The sequence below is a fragment of the Hyla sarda genome, chromosome 6, assembly GCF_029499605.1.
Source record: "Hyla sarda isolate aHylSar1 chromosome 6, aHylSar1.hap1, whole genome shotgun sequence".
NCBI lineage: Eukaryota > Metazoa > Chordata > Amphibia > Anura > Hylidae > Hyla > Hyla sarda.
The window spans coordinates 99,622,457-99,641,720 of record NC_079194.1 but is presented as its reverse complement, the minus strand read 5'-3'; the positions used below and the strand labels follow the sequence as shown (position 1 = coordinate 99,641,720).

The window sequence follows — 19,264 nt, the reverse complement described above, 5'->3', positions numbered from 1 at the left end:
CCAATATTTATATACATTTACTTTTTATTATACAGGGTGGGCCATTTATATAGATACACCTTAATAAAATGGGAATGGTTGGTGATATTAACTTCCTGTTTGTGGCACATTAGTATATGTGAGGGGGGAAACTTCAAGATGGGTGGTGACCATGGAGGCCATTTTGAAGTCGGCCGTTTTAAATCCAACTTTTGTTTTTTTTCAATAGGAAGAGGGTCATGTGACACATCAAACTTATTGGGAATTTCACAAGAAAAACAATGATGTGCTTGGTTTTAAAGTAACTTTATTCTTTCATGAGTTATTTACAAGTTTCTGACCACTTATAAAATGTGTTCAATGTGCTGCCCATTGTGTTGGATTGTCAATGCAACCCTCTTCTCCCACTCTTCACACACTGATAGCAACACCGCAGGAGAAATGCTAACACAGGCTTCCAGTATTCGTAGTTTCAGGTGCTGCACATCTCGTATCTTCACAGCATAGACAATTGCCTTCAGATGACCCCAAAGAAGAAGTCTAAGGGGGTCAGATCGGGAGACCTTGGGGGCCATTCAACTGGCCCATGATGCTCGGACCTGACACCCATCTTGCTGGAAAAACTCAGGGAATGTGCCAGGTCTGAGCATTGCTAGATGAACAGTTTCCTGGAAAGTGGATTGGTCGTTGTGGGCCAGTTGAATGGCCCCCAAGGTTCTTCCTTCCTCCAGACTGTATGAAATAAGTGCTTTTACAGTTGCCAAATCTAGCATGTGAGGACTAGCCTAGTATAGTAATAATATGCTATTATGTTTTGTAACTATTGATTGTAAGACAGAGTGAAATGTTTGCAGTGCTAGGGTTGATCTACTCTGAATCTGGAAATGTACTGTAATCATATTGTATCTAAATAAACACATTTGATAATACTAAGTGCTTTACCAGTCATTTCTTACGTCTGCATCCAAAACACACCTTGTGAGGTATAATGTTTCTCTGGAGAGGAGTGCTATACTTGGTATGACAAATCATATAATTGCCATGTACCATTGAAAGTGTCAGTAATGTTATTTCCCATCACTGAGGTCCACTCTACGGCATTACCAGGATGAGTGTGCTAACGTTACTGCTGTCGGTCAGCCTTTTTCAAGGTTAGTATGTATAGGTTATACTCACAGTATTTAATTTATTAGCATGTATCTAGATACCCAGCCATGGTTCCCTGTAAGACACACTTTTCCACAGTTTTATTGAATGCATATGGAAGGACTCTACAGTGCAGCTTTTAAACTGGGGATGGCATTCTTGAATTTCCCTTTAAGTCATGTTGGGGGGATGGGGGGGGGGAGGAGTGTATAATTTTTTTTTTTCACTATCTTTCTGTAAAACTGTGTGCCCTGCACTTTGTTGGTCAGGGTGGGCACTAGGCTAATGAATTTCATGGATCCTGCCATCCCTTAGCATGGTTGTCACATAAGCACTTGCAGCAATGAAGAGAGTGGCTCAGGCCCCATAGGGCAATTACGGTTAAAGGGAACCGGTAACCATGAAAATGCTATCTTATCTATCTGAATCATGTTATAGAGCAGGAAGAGATAAGCAGATTAATAGATATCTTCGTGGAAAAAGATTCAATATAACTCATACCTTTTTGTTTGAAATCCCTGCTTTTTCTATTCTTAGGAGTCCAGTGACAGTGTTACTCAATGATAGGATCACCCACTGGACTCTTAAGCATGTAAAAATTTTAGATTCCATTCAATAAATGACAAATTGTACTATATTTCTTTCCACTAAGATATATATATCAATCTGCTTAGCTCTTCTACTTTTACAGGGACAGGTTCTTTTGAAAGTCCATGTTCCAACAACTGAGAGTACTGTGTCTTTAAGGGCCACACTACAATTTTATTTTATTGTAGAATACTAGAAACATGTCAACAGTAACTTGCAGAACACAACTTGGTTCCAAACACTAGAGAATAGAAGGACTGTCTCAAAGAGTTGTTCCTGTGCCCCACCATTCCACCCCCTCTAGAGGGCTCTACAGGAGGATAGATCTTAAGATGCCCATACACCTTAAAGGGGTACTCAGGTTGAAAACTTTTTTTTTTTTATCAACTGGTGCCAGAAAGTTAAACAGATTTGTAAATTACTCTTATTTAAAAATCTTAATCCTTCCAGTACTTATTAGCTGCTGTATGGAGGAGGAAATTCTTTACTTTTTGAATTTCTTCTCTGTCTGACCACAGCGCTCTCTGCTGACACCTCTGTCCATGTGGAGACTCCACAACTATAAACTCTGAATTCACTATTATGGTAAATAAACATAGGTTTTCAAACCCTAACAAACCCCCTTAATATTAAAGGACATCTGTAGTGCAATATAACTTATCCCCTATCCCCACGATCTCCTGTATGGGGCCTCGGCAGTATGCTGGAAAGGGGGCGTTCCGTCTCTGCATGACGTGGCGCACGACACCCCCCCACCATGTATCCTATAGAGATACATGGAGGGGGTGTGCCTGCCGCGGCTTTCTGCTGGGGATGACACTGCACTTCCTTCAGACTGCCGCGGTCCCATACAGGAGATTGCGGGGGGCCCCAGCGCTCGGACCCCCCTCTGATCTATAACTTATCCCCTATCCTTCGGATAGGGTAAAGTTATACTGCATTACAGATGTCCTTTAAGTATCCCATCTCACATCAATGTTTCTTTTTATGTCTAATTCTGCTAAATTGTAGGCACAAGTTGTTGTTTTTAGATTTAAGTATATTTATGAACCATATTCAATATAAGACACTTCTACTCATGCCAAGGAATATCACAAAATTATATTACAACTTTTTTGTCATGTTTTTTCTTCTTTCCAGCAATCTCTTGTGCTCCGATGTTATTTCTGCCGAACAATGTGACTATTCCTGAAAATGCTCCTCGAAGCACACTGGTGGCAAAGATAACTGCGACTGCTGCACAATTTGATTCAATAGTAGGAGCTCCATTTATAGTGAACTCTAATCCAGTTATACACCCATTCACCATTATCCCAAAAGCTGCCAATTACTGGGAGGTAGGTAAACTCTCTGCTTCATGTACTATATCTGTATTAAGGTAAAGGGGTTGTGTCAGGAAGGACATTTACCACTCTACCTGGACCCAATCATTTGCTGTGATTCACTTCTAGCACATTAAGGGTGGCTGGGCTCTACATGTTAATAATCCTTAAAAAATTTGATTTAGATTTTAATGAATCTGGTCTTATAATAGTTTAATTACGTTTTGAGTTTCTGGAGTTTCAGTTTATTCATCACCGCATTTTGTTCAGTGGCATCGGATCATTTTTCTATGTAGATTCAGCTTAACTGGAATTTATTTCCCATTTGGTTTCACTATTCTAACAATTATCATAATTCAGGAAGGATGATGAACAGGTTGCAGGTCCAGGGGATTTGGGGGCAATCTGTTTCTTTGTAAATGACATAATCATTTCATTATTTAGGCTTTGAGAAAACAGTAGATTTATATTTATAACACATTTTTTCAGTGCAGAATTATTCATGCCGTATTTTAGGAAATATTTCATGGTTGTGAGTGAAATTAGAATGAATTTCAAAAGAAATTAGAATGGATTTTTATAAATAAAAGAAAGAAGGAAAAAACAGAGGAAGGCAAAGGGAGATAAAGAAATTAAAGGGAAGAGGAAGTAAGTAAGTAAGGAAGGAGGATGGAAGGAAAGAAGTAAGTAAGTAAGGAGAATGGAAGGAAAGAAGGAAGTAAGTAAGTAAGGAAGGAGAATGGAAGGAAAGAAGGAAGTAAGTAAGTAAGGAAGGAGGATGGAAGGAAAGAAGTAAGTAAGTAAGGAAGGAGGATGGAAGGAAAGAAGTAAGTAAGGAAGGAGGATGGAAGGAAGGATAGGGAAAAGTGGAGGAGAGATAGATCGAACTTTTTGGATTCCACTGTCCTATCCTTTTTTTAGGGGTCATAAGTTGCTGCCAGAAGTGTCTGGAGGTGACCTTCTCCCCTATTCCCACTGAGAACACATAGGGACTCATTTACTAGTGGGAAATGTTTCACACTTGCAGGATTCCGCTCTATTTACTATGAGGATTCAGATTTACAAGTTGGGAAAATTTTCTGACCAGCTATTTCTAGAGGGAAATTTCCAGCCATTTATCCACAGGATTTTCTGTGAATTCAATAGTAAATAGGTCGGGTTGTGAAACCATGTCCCCTTTTGGGCCGGCCATGCCCACTTTGCGTCAGACCACTCCCCTTTTTCGGCTTTTCAAAATGCAATGTCGGGTTTGTCGGATTTTCCTGTCGCACACTGTCGCAGACAACTCTGCACCAAAATAACCATACAAAAACTGGTCGGCTTTAGCTTAGTAAATGAGGCCCATGGTATAATTCTCAGTAGTGCTAATGTGTATGCCCAATTTTAGATTAAAGGGGTACTCCGGTGGAAATCTTTTTTTTTTTTTTTTTATAATAAACTGGTGCCAGAAAGTTAAACAGATTTGTAAATTACTTCTATTTAAAAATCTTAATCATTCCAGTACTTATTAGCAGCTGTATGCTACATAGGATATTCTTTTCATTTTGAATTTCTTTTTTGTCTTGTCTACAGTGCTCTCTGCTGACACTCTGTCCATGTCAGGAACTGTCCAGAGCAGCATAGGTTTGCTATGGGGATTTTCTCCTGCTCTGGACAGTTCCTGACACGGGCATCAGGTGTCAATAGACAGCACTGTGGACAAGACAAAAAAGAAATTCAAAAAGAAAAGAATTTCCTCTGCAGCATACAGCTGCTAATAAGTACTGGCAGGGTAAAGATTTTTTAATAGAAGAAATTTACTAATCTGTTTAACTTACTGACATCAGTTCATTTAAAAATAAAATGTTTTCCACCAGAGTACCCCTTTAATGGTGTCTATGTAGCATCTTGAAATAGTCTATGTATCAATTGTAATCTCTTCTTTTATGTGTCCTAATTCTTTTGTCCAGTTAATAACAACAAATACACCTAAGCTGGACTTTGAAGCTGTCCCTCTATATACCCTGCAAATCCTTGTTGAAGACAGCAAAGGGACAACAGCCACTCAGTCCATTGTTATTGAGATCTCCAAAGTCAACAAACCCCCTGTGTTTATTGGAACTCTGGCTGAAAAAGGTAAATTATGCCTACTACCTGGGATAGCTATAGAAATGGAAATATGAATCATTTGCATGATAAGAACGGTAACTCATAGCCTTTGTGAACGTCCATTGTATCGTCATGTCGGTTTTTAGGATATTTTAGGATATTTGCTTGGTCCCCAGCAGCAGGACCCCAGCGTTCAGACATCTTATCCCCTATCCTTTGTATAGGGGATAAGATGTCTAGGGGCGGAGTACCCCTTTATGCAAGATGACATTTCTCATAGAAGTAAGAGACCCTCTGCGACCATGAGTTATTAGCATTGGCTTCTGCTCCCCAGCCAGATAAGAAAATCTGTACATTTCTCTGCATAGACTTAACAGTAACAATTTAAAGATATAAATAAATTAAGGTTTATGGCCCAGCCTAAGCAGACAATTACAGAAATATTGGATCTGTATTCAGCTATTAAGGTTATTGGCGTATTACTAGCCTTATCTGTAATGAAAACTGTTTTCTGGCTTGTTTTGCAACTAGTTGACAGTTTACCAATAAAAATCCTCTAACAATTGACTTCAGCTCTTATTGTGCAATGTCTAAACTTTCTAGACTATGACTCAGCAGTAGGCTCCATGCAGAAAATTAGCTGAGCGTAAAGAATACAATTAACCTACACTTTATACCTTTTTTACAATAAAGGATGAATATGCTTCTCCTGAGCAGCAGGCATTTGCATTTTTTTTTTAGGCAAGCATACCCATCCTACTATTTGTGTTGGCAGAGCAAGTTTTACTATGTGATAAGGAATAGGCCAATGGCTTTAATACACAGTCCCTCTCTAATGGTGAAGAATAGAGAAACCAGCTCTTCATCTCTTCTATTTAACCTTTAAAATGCCACAACCAATGCTGATCGTGGCATTTGAAGGAAAAAATGGAGGGGACCCTTTTGATCAAATGCTATACCTAGTATGGACAGGTAGACTAGGGTCAACCAGAGGAACCCAGGACTGTCTGCTCATATTCCCTTATTTGAATATACCCTAACACCTGACTGTGTACTGTTAGAGATATGAGAGTACATTATTGATAAAAATTTAAAATCTTAATTTAAAGTAGGATTACAAAAAAATTTATGTAAAAAAAACAAACAAAACAAAAACATCTTTACATAGAAATCAGCATTTTAGGGTTCAGCTGTTTTTTTTCTAGAAATTATGAATAAATGTACAACTGGATGTTAAAGGCATTTGCCATCAGAAAATAACCTTGCAGTGGTTAGTCTGGTCACTAGGCCTAAAACTTTGCTTAGACTTTCTGTTTTGTATGTGATGATAAGGAGGAGGATGCAGATCTGTACAGCATTACAGTGAAAGTAGAAACACTAGAGAAATAGAAACAGATTAGAATAAAAGAACATTCCTCTTGTCAATAACGTGAGTACCTACACAGTGTCAATATAGAGGGAAATATTCTACTGGAGTGTGGTTACATCTAGTTATTCATTTATTCATACATCTCTAGGAGTAGTAAAATCTGGGGGTTGTCTCCCTGTTGGTGTTGAATGGCATCCTGACCTCCATAGTATTTTTCTATCAGCGTTCACTGGCTCTTTTCATGCAGGTTTTTTCACTGGGTGGTTCGTGGATTTTTGTTTTATGGGCTTATTTAGCCCTTTGTTAGTTCAAGTCATATCCTTGCACTGTGGCACTTTGTTTATAGATATTTGTATGTGTACTTTACTTGTCAGCATTAGAGATAGTATATTGACTTTGTTCATGTATTAGGAGACATGTATAGTAGATATATATATACATTTTTATATTGGAGCCAGCTATATATCTGTTCTCAGCAATTTTAGGAACCATTTTAACAGTGAAGCAGGTGTTCATTGCTACCCTCCACTCTAACTTGCGTTAAGTTTTTAGGTGATTTTAATTCTCTGTTCTTTGTGTGAGATTATTAAAATTATTATTTTTCCATTTTTTGGGGGTGTACACAGTTATATAATTGCCAGCTTTCTCTTTACAGTATTTTGTTTTACTTTCCTTTGTTTAAATATGTCTTCTCCAGTATGTATTAACTATTCCTTACTGGCTTTTTAATTAATAATTGCAATTAAAAACCTATAATTAAAAATACAGCCTCAAATAGACAGGTTAGGAGCTCGGATAAGGCCAGTTTAATAAGCGTTAACTATTTATATACACTGGAGATCAAAACTAGAGAACAATTTATGAACACTTGATTTTTTTCAGAAATAATGCAATTTACATTGATCATCATTTGAAGGATTTTTGTAAGGGGGACACCATGCCACTAGAACAGTGTTTTACAATATGACCGAAGTAGATCATCATAAAACCTTTTTTTAAATAGAGAACAACAATGACTGTAGCACAAAGAAAGATTGTAAGTAAATTTTCTGAAGGCTGTAACAGTCACCAATCAGTAGGAAGTGTATAGGCCTTTGCTTTGAATGACCTCAGCTCATCTGCGCCCCCCCCAGGGCATCACTGCTCTCTCACACTGCTCTGGTGGGATTTTGGTCCAGTCTCTTCCACAGTTATGTGATTGTTGTGAGTTTCTTGGTCATAACTTTATCACCAAGGATTTTCCAGAGGTTTTCTAATGGGCTTAGATCAGGACTCTAGGCTGGCCATTTCATTGTTTCAATGTTTTCAGTTTCAAGGAACTGCTTTACCTGTTTGGCTTTGTGACAGGGGGCATTGTCCTGCATGAGAATTTCTGGCTGATTGAGTGATGAACGCTAGGAAGGAACCATGTGTTGTTGAAGAAGGTTCTGATAGACACTTTCATGCCATGTAGCTGTATGAGAGGTCCAACTCCTGCTGCAGAAAACATTCCCCAAACCATGACTCTTCCTTCTCCACCTTTCACTGACTTTTTTACACACTTTGGGTTCAGTCTTTCCCTAGTTTGTCGATGAACATGTTTCCCATCAAACCCAAATAAATGAAACTTGCTTTCATTACTAAAATTAACTCTGGCCCACTTCTCCTCTGCCCACACAACATGCTCCTCAGCAAAGGTGAGTCTAGCCTTTTGATTCTTTCTGCTAATAAGAGGTTTGTACACTACAGAGTGGGCTTTCAGTCCAAATGCTCTTAAACGTTGAGACACTGTGAGATGAGACAGATCCTTACCCTGTTCGGTGCTGAACTAGAAAGAAATTCCAGATGCAGTTTTGAAATGATTATCCATGGAGATTCTCCGCATTATCCTCTCCTCTCTTGCATTTGCCTTTTGATGGCGACCAGCCTTCTTGGGGGACTTGAATGAGTTTGTGATGTTGTAAAGATGCAATATTCTAGAATTCACAGACTTGGAATGACCAACTTTTCTTGCTATGGCTGATAGGGTCACCCTTTGTGGTGGCCCACTATTGGATGGTATATCCCCGTACCTTTCCTGCCCTGTCGGGCAGTGTCCCTCAGTGTCCCCAGGGCCCCCTGTGGTTGTTTCCTCATTTATGCATATGTTTTGTATTACAAGATGTGTTATACCTTTAATAAAATGTACCATGTGATTGTTACCCAGAAGGTATCAGTGACCAGCTGACCACAAGGGTGACCTATGGGCTCCCTGCTAGTCTCCCCCATATGAGCCCTGGGTGGATCTAGCCTCTCTCTCTTGTTGCTGAGGTTCAGTGCAGTCAATCTGTCTCAGTGTGTCCAGAGCATTGGAGGCCTCAAGCCCAGTCTGCAGCCACAAGTCAAGTGCAAGTAAGCTAAACCTTCAATAATTGTTAGTCATCAGTCAAGTCAAGTCGTCTGTCTAGTCAACGTGGCCTGCACTAAAATATCCAGTCCTACTACAAGTCCCAGCAAGCCTGCAAGGTCTCTGAGTCACTGGTTGCCTCTTTGGGCCCTGGCTGCACTGTATAGACTTTACTATCTGTCTACCCTCAGTAAAGCGGGACCCCCGTGATCTTGCCGCTGGGGACCCCCGTGATCTTGCATGCTGCACCCCGTTTATAATCAGTCCCCGGAGCGTGTTCGCTCCAGGTCTGATTACTGTCGATCACGGGGCCGGAGCGTTGTGACGTCAAGGCTCCGCCCCGTGTAATGTCATGCTCCGCCCCCCTCGATGCAAGCCTATGGGAGGGGGCGTGTTGTGATGTCACCCGGGGCGGAGCCTTGATGTCACAACGCGATCAGGCATCTTATCCCCTATCCTTTGGATAGGGGATAAGATGTCTAAGCGCTGGAGTACCCCTTTAAGGAAATAAGCACCAGTTACCAGATTGACACCAATAACTTGCAGGTATCTGAAAGTGTTCTCCAATTTTGATCAGTGTTCCTTTTCAATTATCTCATTTACATTTTTATTCTGTGCTTTAGAATAAGTACAATTTATGAAATATGCTTAAAATACTGCTATTTTACTCATATTAGGATTTATTCACATAGGACTACACTATGACCTTGACATTTAGGAAACTGTGTGTTGTTCTCTAATTTTGATCTCCAGTGTATACAGAGTAATATGCATTTTATGCATGGCAGCCTCTTTTTTTTTTTTTTTTACTACAATTTCCTTTCGATCCTTTCAGCACAGAACATTGGGGGAGATTTATCGAAACCTGTGGAGATGAAAAGTTGACCAGTTGCCCATAGCAACCAATCAGATCCCTTTTATTTTTCATTTTTAGAGGCCTTGTTAAAAATGAAAGAATCAATCTGATTGGTTCTCCACAGGTTTTGATAAATCTCCCACATTGTGTTGTTGTTCTTAGGTACATTATTGTTAATAGATGATTTCCTCAATTGTAATCCAGTAATTTCTCCCCAACAGATGTAGAGATTTATATTCCAGAAAATACTCCTGTTTCCACAGTCATTTACAAAGTGGCAGCAAAGGATCCAGATAAAGATGTTCTGCAGGTGACAGTCTTACAGCTTATAAATCTTGATTTTTTTAAATATATATTTGCACTATTTCTGAATTTTTTTCCCCCCTTGAATAAATAAAATAATTTCATGATATATACTTCTATTATCCGTCCTGAATAAATGTCATAACTGGCTGTCACTTTCCTTAATGATAGGGTTTGTCCCTACACCATCTGATGTCACCACATTATTAGGGTATATATACCCTATTAGGATTGGTAACATCCTGTTGTTAATTTATTCTCGCATTTCCAGGAAAACAAACATTTACAGAGCATTTTTATTGACAACATCCACTTTTAAACCACAAGAGGGGGCTCATTCTATGCACACAATATTTATGTAAGGGAATATACATGTATCTGATGCTTTGCAGAAGGGTGGAGGATCCCTTCTCTGTTGGGTGCCTCACGAATAAGCAAAAAGATTCAGCACAAATATTCAATCCAGCATTATCATATGGTCTCGTCTCTGGCTAAATTCTGTAGGACATGGCCACCTGTGTGTTTTCATACTGGATACTAATCTGTAGGAAGAGCCATTGTACAGGGCAGTCGTTGGCACAGTCCACTTTCCTATTCATTCTCTTTTGTTTTCCTAAGGACATTTAGATTTAGCATTTGTAGCATGTGTTGGTTTGTTACTAAGAGACCTGCAGCTATGTCATCAATCCACAGGTGCTTTGTGACTTAATTGTGCATTATTGCAAAGCCATTAGGTAAATATAATATCTCATTGTGAATTACTTGTGGTTCATACTTGTGAAATATCATAGGTAATAACATGTAATTATTTAAGTCATCCAAAGTAACCCTATACAAGCCATATAAAGAAGTGGGATCATACAATGAAAAGTTGTACACCTTATAGGTCAGACCAGCGGTACTGGCTGGTAGTGCGGGGACGCTGATCAGTTTGATGCTTACCGTTCAGGGATATGCCGCGTCATGTCCCCTTCTATTTTCAGCTTACAATATCTTCATCACAAATCAGTCCCATATGAGGACAGCATATGAGGACAGCATATGAGGATGGGATATGAGGTCGGGATATGAGGATGGGATATGAGGTTGGGATATGAGGACGGGACATGAGAATGGAATATGAGGACAGTTATGAGGTCGGGATATGAGGACGGGATATGAGGTCGAGATAGGAGGATGGGATATGAGGACGGGATATGAGGATCGAATATGAGGTTGAGATATGGGGACAGGCTATGGGGTCGGGATATGAGGACGGGACATGAGAATGGAATATGAGGACAGTTATGAGGTCGGGATAGGAGGTCGGGATATGAGGACGGGATATGAGGTCGAGATAGGAGGACGGGATATGAGGACGGGATATGAGGACGGGATATGAGGACAGGATATGAGGTCGAGATATGCGGACGGGATATGGGGTCGGGCTATGAGGACGGGATATGAGGTCAGGATATGAGGACGGGATATGATGACTGGATATGAGGTCGAGATAGGAGGTCGGGATATGAGGACGGGATATGGGGTGGAGATAAGGTGGAGATGAGGATGGGATAGGAGGTCAGGATAGGAGGTCAAGATATGAGGACAGGATATAAGGACAGGATATGAGGTCGGGAAATGAGGACGGGATATGAGGTTGAAATATGAGGATGGGATATGGGGACGGGATACGGGGATGGGATATGATAATATATGAGGATGGGATATGAAGTCAAAAGCTTCCTCCTTTTGTTGATTTTCCTCCCCAACAAGGATTAGGAAGGAAAAACCGGCCACTCCCTCAAAGCCACATCCCCTTATATTTTCAGCTTACAATATCTTCATTACAAATCAGTCCCACCTGAGGACAGGATATGAGGATGGGATAGGAGGTTGGGATATGAGGATGGGAAATAAGGACAGGATATGAGGACGGGATATGAGGATGGGACATAAGGACGAGATATGAGGACGGGATTTGAGGATGGGACATAGGGATGAGATATGAGGACGGGATATGATGACAGGATATGAGGTCGAGATATGAGGACGGGATATGAGGATGAGATATGATGACAGGATATGAGGTCGGGGTCATGAGGATGAGATATGAGGACGGGATATGAGGTCAGGATATGAGGACGGGTATGAGGTCAGGATATGAGGACAGGATATGAGGTCGGGGTCATGAGGATGAGATATGAGGACGGGATATGAGGTCAGGATATGAGGACGGGCTATGAGGTCAGGATATGAGGACAGGATATGAGGTCAGGATATGAGGTCGGAATATGAGGACGGGATATGAAGTCAAAAGTTTCCTCCTTTGTTGATTTTCCTCCCCAACAAGGATTAGAAAAGAAAAACCGGGCAACGTCGGGTACTCAGCTAGTGTATACATAAAAATACAATTTATAGAATTATCCAGGACTTTTTTTTATATGATGGCCTATCTTCAGTAAATCGGATCTGTAGGGTACTGCCGTCACCTGCCACTGATCAGCTTTGTGCTAAAGTTGCAATGCCTGCATGCCTGCATATACAGAACACAGAGCTCACCAGCAGCAGGTGTCAGCAGCATCCCACCGATATAATATCCTGAAGAAAGGGCATTAATAAAAAAAGTAAGGAGTAACTTGAATATCCTGACCCTAAGTGCAAAATTGGTAATGCCCCCCCCCCCTTTCCCCATAAAATATGATGTATTTCAAAGGTTGATGTCCTCATATGAGACAGAGAGACATTTTGGACACTCTCAGAACCCAAGTGTAACCGCTACCACTGCACCCTCTATAGTTATTATCTCTGTGTAGGAGCCACAGAAGTTTACTAACCCTGCAGAACCTTAATGGGAACATGTGATCAGTTTTATGTTTTTACGATTACTCTGAAACTCTCTAGTGTTTCAGAGTGTCCTGGCATCAGTCTGCCTGCACACGTTTTATGATGCCTGTGGTTTGGGCTGCATAAAATTGATGACAGGTACCCTTTAATTTTGAGGATCCTATTAATATGTTATTATTTCTAATAGTGTGACAACCCCTTTTTAATATGAATGTATAGACCTCTTTTAGTATCACCCTTCTGATGGTATTTACACATTTTTATTCTGTTGTCAGTACTCAGTCACCATCAGTCCCGGAAACTCAGGATTTAAGATTGATAACACAGGGACCATCATTACCACTGAAATGTTTGATTATGAAAGTAACACAAAAAGGTAACTGTAAAAGAAATGTTTTTTGGAGGAATACTTGGGACATTCTGGTCATTTTTTTTTTTTAACCATAGAAGCTCTTTCACTAGGGCTGTGAATGCTGCAGTGCTAAGTGAGTGCTGCAGTGTACATGGCATAGCGTTAGTGACAGAGAGTCTCCCCAAGTGTATTGTATATTCTCACGTTCTAATTGCCAGCTAAAATGCTGGGGAGAGGCCCCCTGGTCCTAGCACTATATGCACTATAGTGCTTAAAGGGGTACTTCGCTGTTTGCCATTCGGAACAAAATGTTCCGAACACTTAGAGCCAGCTCTGGGGCTCGTGGCGTCATGGCCCCTTCGTGACATCATGCCCCACACCCTCAATGCAAGTCTATGGGAGGGGGCGCGGTGACCATAACGCTGCCTCTCATAGACTTGCATTGAGGGGTGGGGCCGTGATGTCACGAGCCCCGGAGCCAGCTCTAAGCATTTGGAACAAAATGTTCCAAACGCTGAGCAGCGGAGTACCCCTTTAAGTAGAGGGAGCAAGCAGGGACCCGGGCATGAAAAGCCCTGCAGTTCCTGACACAGATGTTGGTGGAGAGCCCTGTGTCAGCTCTTATTGTCAACACACAATGTCTAAAAGTATATTACAAAGTAATGATTTATATATTGTTTTCTTCAATAATGTTATGTTCCAAAATTATATACCGTATTTATCGGGGTATACCACGCACCGGCCTATAACACGCACCCTCATTTTACCAAGGATATTTGGGTAAAAAAAGTTTTTTACCCAAATATCCATGGTAAAATGAGGGTGCGTGTGTGCGCGTGTATACCCCGATATACCCCCAGGAAAGGCAGGGGGAGAGAGGCCGTCGCTGCCCGCTTCTCTCCCCCTGCCTTTCCTGGGGTCTAGAGCCCTGCTGCCGGCCCCTCTCTCCCCCTGGCTATCGGCGCCGCTGCCCGTTATGTCCCCCTGACTATCGGTGCCGGCGCCCCATGGCCGGCGCCGATAGCCAGGGGGAGAGAAGCGGCGCCGACAGCCAGGGGGAGAGAAGGGGCAGCGGCGCCCATTGCCGGCGCCGCTACCCCGTTGCCTCCCCCCATCCCCGGTGGCATAATTACCTGGGTCGGGTCTGCGCTGCTGCAGGCCTCCGGCGCGCGTCCCCTGCGTCGTTGCTATGCGCTGCACGGCGCGGCGCATGACGTCAGTGCACCGCGCCGCGCATAGCAACGACGCAGGGGATGCACGCCGGAGGCCTGCAGCAGCGCGGACCCGACCCAGGTAATTATGCCACCGGGGATGGGGGGAGGCAACGGGGCAGCAGCGCCGGCAATGGGTGCCGCTGCCCCTTCTCTCCCCCCAGCACCGATAGTCAGGGGGACAGAACGGGCAGCGGCGCCGATAGCCAGGGGGAGAGAAGGGCCGGCAGCAGGGCTCTAGACCCCAGGGAAGGCAGGGGGAGAGAAGCGGGCAGCGACGGCCTCTCTCCCCCTGCCTTTCCTGGGGGTGTATCGGCGTATAACACGCACATAGACTTTAGGCTAAAAATTTTAGCCTAAAAAGTGCGTGTTATACGCCAATAAATACGGTACCTTTCTTAAACTAATGTTTTTTCCAATTGTTTAGCCCTAAAGAATCAAATCTTTGGTGGTGGATACTACCTTTTTTTTATTTAAAAATCTTACAGTAGCTAAGGCAAAGCATAAAGGGGTCTCAGTAAAATAATGTATTTTACTATGACATATTAGGGAATATGAACTTAGAGGAGGGTGAGACCCATTCTATTGGCCAGACAGGAAGGTTACTAACAAAGAGCACCTTTTGCACAGGGGGACTTGGCTCAGCCACCTTTTACATGGTTGTAAATAATTTATATCACCAACATGTAATGCCACACTTCCTCTGCAGTAGGCGCTGCAGAGGAAGTGTATGGCCAGCAGCACCTTAATCAGCAATAACAGCTGATTGTGGAGTGATTCAGGAGCTGGATCTGTAGCAATAAGATCAAGCTGACTTAATTATACATGTCACGGCGGGCAGGGATAAGGGCAGCCCTGATCTTACCTAAACCTCTATTGCTGTCTTTTGGGGTGCCCACATCCTTAATAAGATGGCCCAACTATGGTTTCCATCATTATGCTTCTAATGTGCAGGGCATAGCGAATTGGTCACTAAGGCCAGAGTCGATTGACCCTGCGCCTGCAGCTCCCAAGGGGCCAGAGCGCAGCATGTGATGCCCGACCAGGTACGATCATTACAATGCAAAGGGATTGCGTGATCAAGTTTTTATTTGGAGCCACATTTCATTTCATTTTATGGCAGTATGGAACAGCTGTATTGTCAATGATCTAACATCATTATCAGATAGCAGATTGTTACAGCACTTGTACACTGCTCAAAAAAATAAAGGGAACACCAAGATAACATATCCTAGATCTGAATGAATCAACTAATCGTACGAAATACTTTCGTCTTTATACTTCATAGTTGAATGTGCTGACAACGAAACAACACAAAAATTATCAATGAAAAATAAATGTATCAACCCATGGATGTCTGGATATGGAGTCACACTCAAAATCAAAGTGAAAAACCACACTACAGACTGATCCAACTTTGATGTAATGTCCTTAAAACAAGTCAAAATGAGGCTCAGTAGTGTGTGGCCTCCACGTACCCGTATGACCTCCCTACAACACCTGGGCATGCTCCTGATGAGATGGTCTCCTGAGGGATGTCCTCCCAGACCTGGACTAAAGCATCCGCCAACTCCTGTACAGTCTGTTGTGCAATGGTGGATGGAGCGAGACATGATGTCCCAGATGTGCTCAATCAGATTCAGGTCTGGAGAATGGGCGGCCAGTCCATAGCATCAATGCCTTCCTCTTGCAGGAACTGCTGACACACTCCAGCCACATGAGGTCTAGCATTGTCTTGTATTAGGAGGAATCCAGGGCCCAACCGCACCAGCATATGGTCTCACAAGGGTTCTGAGGATCTCATTTCGGTACCTAATGTCAGTCAGGCTACTTCTGGCAAGCACATGGAGGGCTGTGCGGCCCCCAAAGAAATGCCACATCATTACTGACCAACCGCCAAACCAGTTATGCCTGGAGGATGTTGCAGGCAGCAGAATGTTCTCCATGGTGTCTCCAGACTCTGTCACGTCTGTCACATGTACTCAGTGTGAACCTGCTTTCATCTGCAAAAAGCACAGGGCGCCAGTGGCGAATTTGCCAATCTTGGTGTTCTCCTGGAAATGCCAAACGTCCTGCATGGTGTTGGGCTTTAAGTACAACCCCCACCTGTGGACGTCGGGCCCTCATACCACCATCATGGAGTCTATTTCTGACCGTTTGAGTGGACACATGCACATTTGGGGCCTGATGGAGGTCATTTTGCAGGGCTCTGGCAGTGCTCCTCCTGCTCCTCCTTGCACAAAGGTGGAGTTAGCGGTCCTGCTGCTGGGTTGTTACCCTCCTATGGCCTCCTCCACATCTCCTGATGTACTGGCCTGTCTCTTGGTAGTGCCTCCATGCTCTGGACACTACTCTGACAGACACAGGAAACCTTCTTGTCACATTGATGTACCATCCTGGAAAAGCTGCACTACCTGAGCTACTTGTGTGGGTTGTAGACTCTGTCTCATGCTACCACTAGAGTGAAAGCACCGCCAGCATTCAAAAGTGACCAAAACATCAGCCAGGAATCATAGGAACTGAGAAGTGGTCTGTGGTCACAACCTGCATAACCATTCCTTTATTGGGGGTGTCTTGCTAATTGTCTATAATTTCTACCTGTTGTCTGTTCCATTTGCACAACAGCATGTGTAATTGATTGTCAATCAGTGTAGCTTCCTGAGTGGACAGTGTGATTTCACAGAAGTGTGGTTGACTTGAAGTTACATTGTGTTGTTTAAGTGTTCCCTTTATTTTTTTTGAGCAGTGTATGTTCCATGTACAAATCTCACACTGCAGTAATTGTTTCTTTGTAGTGGAGAAGTTCCTATAGTACCATTATTCCCCATTCACATTTGTTGGATTTAATGGGGTAATCCAACATATGGTGACTTTAGTAATTAAGCGTCAAAAGTAATGGACATGCTAACCAAGGATCTGTGATTGTGTTGGTGGTAAATAGCCGTGTGCTGTGTCCCCTGTTATATTGCTGGCTTTTTTTTTTTTGAGAACTGGCTACTTCCGGTTTATGTGGCCCCCCCAGGCTACAATCCCCAGGATCCTTTGTTTCAAGGTGGGAGGTGACTTATTTCCCTCCCACACATCGGTCGCCCCACCTATTACAGCACAGCCATGCTCCCTGTAATTACGTCTTGCCTGACATCACCTGACACACAATTTGTGGATCTGTGTGTTGATGAATGCACAAGTGGGGCGGTAATGTCATCAGGGGGCTGGCTTCCAACACAAAAGACTGCAGCCAATCCCCCTTTTAGAGCTTGACTTTTGATGTATTGCCTTGGGCCGCAAAGCAAGTTGGGAAAGGACTGAGACAACACTCTTTGTAGGCTGAAAATATGAACTTCCATGGAAAAGAAAGACAAAGAAATTTGATACCAGCCACCAAACACAGGTAAGCGAAGTGAAATAGTAACTAGACTAACATTTCTGCCCCTGTCTCACATATCGGATGACAGTCTTCATCCCATGAATGCAAAAGGAGTTGGTGGCAGCAATCTAAAGGTTAACTTCGGATTTCTGCTGTAGAAATATATGTTAAGTTTAAATGTGAAAAAGTGGAATTATTATTTTTTTTTTATGGAGTATGCTCGTTTACATTACTGTAATAGCTCAGGTAATATACTGTAAGAACAGCCTTGAAGTCTTACAATGTAATACATTAATGCTCTATATCTCTTTAGTTTATGCTGTACATGTTTAATGCTATGCATTATTATTTTATTTCAATGCAGCTATACTTTAACAGTCGACATAACCGATGGTTCTCTTGCAAAGTCTGCAAAAATAATAGTCCACATCACAAATGTGAATGACAATGACCCTACACTGACGTGTGTGTAAGTATTTTTCCACTAGTGTTTAAATGTGTGTTATTTCATAACTTAAAAATGATATCTTATCCTCTTTATGTCTTTATTATAATTTAAAATAGATTAAAATACAGTGATGTAATTAGCTTTGCATGGGATCCCTATGCATATGCTTAAATAGTAATCATATACTGCATAAATTAATAGGTTAACAGTAAAACTGGAAACACTAGAAACCGCATATCAATATTTAAAACAGGAAAAAATGTGTCTGATAGTCTGTAGGCACTTGCAATGTACTGGTGAGTTCTGCCATCCTCCGACTGCAACAGTGTGACCCACTGCGGAGGAGTGATGGAAAACTGTTTTTTGCAACTCCTCTGCAGCGGCTCGCACTGTTGCAGATGGAGGTTCACTGGGGGTTTGAAATATTGTATTCCAGAGGACTGATGCAGCACAGACAAAGTCTTAAGGTGTTAGTTTTATATAATTTGCAAAGGGGAGAGCACGTGTAGGATGGTAAACAGAGGTGAGGGAGGAGATGTAGGGAGGTGAAGCACTGTGGAGAGCTTTGTGGATGAGAGTTATGATTTTGTACTCTATTCTGCACTGAAGGGGCAACCAAAGTAGTTACTAACACAGGGGGAAACATCGATGTAATGGCTGGGAAGGAAGATGAGCCTGGCTGCAAAATTTAGGATGGATTGGAGAAGGTAGAGTTTAGAGAAAGGAAGGCCTATTAGTGTGGTGTCCCGGTACCGTATTGCATACCGTACCTTGTATGGTGGTCCCCAAAGTCAGAGTAACTACGTTCAGGTAGTGTCCCCCAGGTGGGACAGCCCCTAGTCGCCTCTCTTCTACTCTAATGCTATAGTGTTTCTATATGTACATATTTAATAATAATATATATTTAATGTAATGTATAGTATACTTACCTTATTAGCGTAGCAGGACCTTCGGTCATGTGACCATGTTAATTTCCTCTATGGTATGTTGGAGGACCTTAGGAGGTCCTTGGGTCACATGTTTACCCATAATTCTATGTAAAGG

At 42.2% G+C, this 19,264-nt stretch overlaps 1 protein-coding gene across 1 annotated transcript in view; it reads left to right on the top strand.

Annotated features, from left to right (window-relative positions):
* Nucleotides 1-1,087: 1,087 nt before the first annotated feature.
* LOC130277447 (cadherin-related family member 3-like) overlaps nucleotides 1,088-19,264 on the top strand; it is a 51,670-nt gene continuing 33,493 nt past the window's right edge. The window contains exons 1-6 of the mRNA XM_056528119.1: nucleotides 1,088-1,130; nucleotides 2,854-3,050; nucleotides 4,985-5,150; nucleotides 9,935-10,023; nucleotides 13,118-13,218; nucleotides 18,137-18,241. Coding sequence (XP_056384094.1) covers nucleotides 1,088-1,130; nucleotides 2,854-3,050; nucleotides 4,985-5,150; nucleotides 9,935-10,023; nucleotides 13,118-13,218; nucleotides 18,137-18,241 — 701 coding nt within the window. The remainder of the gene's footprint in view (nucleotides 1,131-2,853; nucleotides 3,051-4,984; nucleotides 5,151-9,934; nucleotides 10,024-13,117; nucleotides 13,219-18,136; nucleotides 18,242-19,264) is intronic.